The following is a 3,033-nucleotide window of genomic DNA, read 5'->3' as shown; positions in this document are numbered from 1 at the left end:
TGTTGGAAAACATAAATCTGGGGAAAACACATTGCTCGTGCAGCTCTGCCCTGAAAATCTTGAATGATGATTATCCGAAGCTGCACTTCCCTGAACTGCTCGAGAACTCTGAAAACACTTTCCTTGGATCATTCTGATGCTGACAGCTGACTGCTCCAGAACTCTGAGAACAGTCCAATTTACAGATTAATACATGTAGCCATCCTTCAAAAGTTAATCAAGTACATGAGAATTAAAGGCAACATGGAAAAATTACCTAGGTGGTTCCAGCATCATCTTGATCACCACCATGGTCTCCGACTGTTAGTTCCACCTTTTGGCGATCTAGAATATCAGAGGCATTCAAAATGAAACATTCAACAGGGATAATATTAAATAAAGTATGGACAGATAATTAAAAACATATTACCAGCTGACCGAAGCCAATCCTCGAGGCACATCAGCGTCTCAACGGTACTCAGGCTCAAACTACTTCTATGTTCAGTGATGACCCTTCCAGCATTGCTGAATGCAGCCTCCACGGGCACTGTAGATGCAGACACTGCCAATATGTCCCACGCTATAGTTGCAAGCACTGGATACTTTGGGGAGTGGATTTCCCACCACTTCAAGATATCCAACTTCTGTCGACGAGGAAACAACTCTTCTTCCCGATATCATTGCAGCTCATTCGAGTTGTGGGATCTTTTCAACCTCAAATGCTTATCCCAATCATCAAGAGTGCCCTCCTCATCCTCCTCTGCAAGCTTATCACCTTCATCACAAGTGTTTTCAAGTTCAGATGCATATTCGGCAAATAGGATCTTCATCGCACTCTGTACTTGGGTAAGATATTTCTCGGCATCATCACCAAATGTTGCAGTCAATCGGAAGTCAACATATTCATATTTGTACCTTGGATCAAAAATTACCGGCACACAACTTGCTAAGAATGACTCCTCAAAATATTTGATCCACTTCTTCTCCATCTCTTTCACCATAGCAATAATGGTAGGATTTTCATTCAAGACTTCTTTCTCCATTATTTGCTTCACATTCCAGACCTCGTAGAAGTAAAGGTGAGAGGTGGGATATGTCCTACCCGAGACTTTCTTCGTGGCTGTGTAGAAAGTGCCCAAAAGATGACAAATAGCTTTAGCCATTTCCCATTCACTAGTTGAAGGAGCGAATTTATAATCTTTGTCGGCTTCTTTCAAGGCTTCAAACGCTGCTCTGAATGGCAATGACGATTCCAACATAAGGTACGTTGAATTCCATCTTGTAGGCACATCTACCGAAGGATGGTTTTTACAAGCAAGTCCCACTTGCGCAATCATCTCATCAAATCGCTCCATTCTACCTTGCGAACTTTTGACATACTGCACTGATTCTCTGATTCGATCAACTACCGAAGCCATTGCATCTAGCCCATCTTGCACCACAAGACTCAGTATATGCGCAACACATCTAACATGCAATAATTTTCCACTATGATGGAGAAGATACCTATCTACCAAATTCTTTCTCAAGTGGCCAACCATTGATGTATTGACTTGTGCATTGTCCAGGGTAAAGCTGAAGATTTTCTCTTCAATATTCCAATCTCTCAAGCTCTTTTGCACCATGTCAAACATGTTATGGGCATTGTGTGGGGTTTCCAAGAGGCAAAATATGATTAGTTTGTTTTGCAGAGTCCACGAGTCATCAATATAGTGGGTGGTTATGCAAAAGTAACCCAATTTCTGATTTGACGTCCACATGTCACCCGTTAATGATACTCGGGAATTTAGACTGGTAAAGAATGCTTGAATTTCTTTTTTGTGCCTATCATATGAAGCAATGCAATCCTCTTTAATTGTTGCCCTGGATACCCGTCAAACCATGGATTCAAAGTCTTAACAAAGGACCTAAAGCCAGGGTACTCAACAAAATCAAAAGGTAATTCATGTAGCACAATTAACTCCACCAGTGCTCTACGTGCACGCCCTTGGTCAAACTTCCAATCAAGATTAATTGCACTATCAGTTCGAATCTTGGCAACCATACCATCCATTTTAGTTTTTTCCTCACATACCCCCAAATGTTTAAGGATATGACTTGTCCCTGTCTTTTTCGAGGCAGGAAAGACTTGGTTGCAATGAGTGCAACGACCTTGTGAGAGCATTCCATCAACATATATCGGTTCTACCTCATTCCAAATTTTGGAATTTAATTTTTGTGGTGTGCGTGAACCAAAGTTTGCTACATTTGGTGATAGAGCTAGAAGTGAAGGCTGTGAAGGGGAGCTTGCTAGTGACTTAGCCTTTTTTTCCTTCTTGCTAAGAATGACACTATCACATTGTTAACGACTGGAGATCTTACCACCTTTTTGGATAGTGATGGCTGCTTATTCTTCTCAACGGGTAAAGATCCAGGTGATGGCTGCTTATTCTTCTCAACGAGTAAAGATTCAGGTGATGGTTGCTTATCCTTATTCAGCCTTTTCTTGCTCTTTGGATTAGTGCACTTTTCTTCACTAGCCTGGGAGAGAAAAATTGTCATGATTAAAAACTGCATCTCTATTTCTTGAACATCAACGCCTTCATGATAAAGTAGTGTGATAATTTTGACCTTTCTCTTTTTCTTGGACATCGACGACTTCATGACGAATTTGTTCATTTCTTCGTGTTCCCCGTGATGCTCGCTGCTTCTTTGTCTACTTCGCTTCCTTTTCCTACCCTTGTGCTCCTCAAGATCCGGGCCACTAGCCTTCTCAATTTTTATAGCACGCAAGATCTCAGTACTACCCTTATGCTCCTCAAGATCTGAAAATTTTCATAAGATGGTAGAATAATAAATCTATAAGGTTTTACTGAATAACAAACCTGGAACAAAATAAGAATACTTCAGTAACAAACCTAGCGTCATGAGATTTATGTTTCTACTACATTTTTAAATCATATCTCATGCTGAACAGTCAAGTGCAAATAGAAAATACAAGCCAATTCAATGCACAACAAAGGCAGGGGCAGCATGACAAATTGTTTGTGGGAGCAAGATCATTGGTGCCTTACG

General features: G+C 40.8%; 1 protein-coding gene across 1 annotated transcript; it reads right to left on the bottom strand.

The window, feature by feature from the left end:
• Positions 1-694: 694 nt before the first annotated feature.
• LOC123429751 lies at positions 695-2,622 on the bottom strand. The gene is made up of 3 exons (XM_045113749.1): positions 2,590-2,622; positions 2,344-2,499; positions 695-754 (listed from the first exon to the last, which is right to left on the bottom strand). Exons 1-3 carry the CDS (start codon positions 2,620-2,622, stop codon positions 695-697), a joined length of 249 nt encoding a protein of 82 aa, XP_044969684.1.
• Between the last annotated feature and the right edge of the window lie 411 nt (positions 2,623-3,033).

This window comes from Hordeum vulgare, chromosome 2H, assembly GCF_904849725.1.
Source record: "Hordeum vulgare subsp. vulgare chromosome 2H, MorexV3_pseudomolecules_assembly, whole genome shotgun sequence".
NCBI lineage: Eukaryota > Viridiplantae > Streptophyta > Magnoliopsida > Poales > Poaceae > Hordeum > Hordeum vulgare.
Note: the sequence above shows the minus strand (reverse complement) of the source record. Positions and strands in the feature narration are given on the sequence as shown.

Bases quoted from the DNA above. Each gene is read 5' to 3' on its own strand.
- LOC123429751 (XM_045113749.1), bottom strand. From the start codon at position 2,622: ATGAAGTCGTCGATGTCCAAGAAAAAGAGAAAG. The intron at 2,500-2,589 runs GTCAAAATTATC...TTTCTCTCCCAG, and splicing joins TGTCCAAGAAAAAGAGAAAG to GCTAGTGAAGAAAAGTGCAC. The intron at 755-2,343 runs GTGGTAAGATCT...CTTGTGATGAAG, and splicing joins AGCCATCACTATCCAAAAAG to GTGATAAGCTTGCAGAGGAG.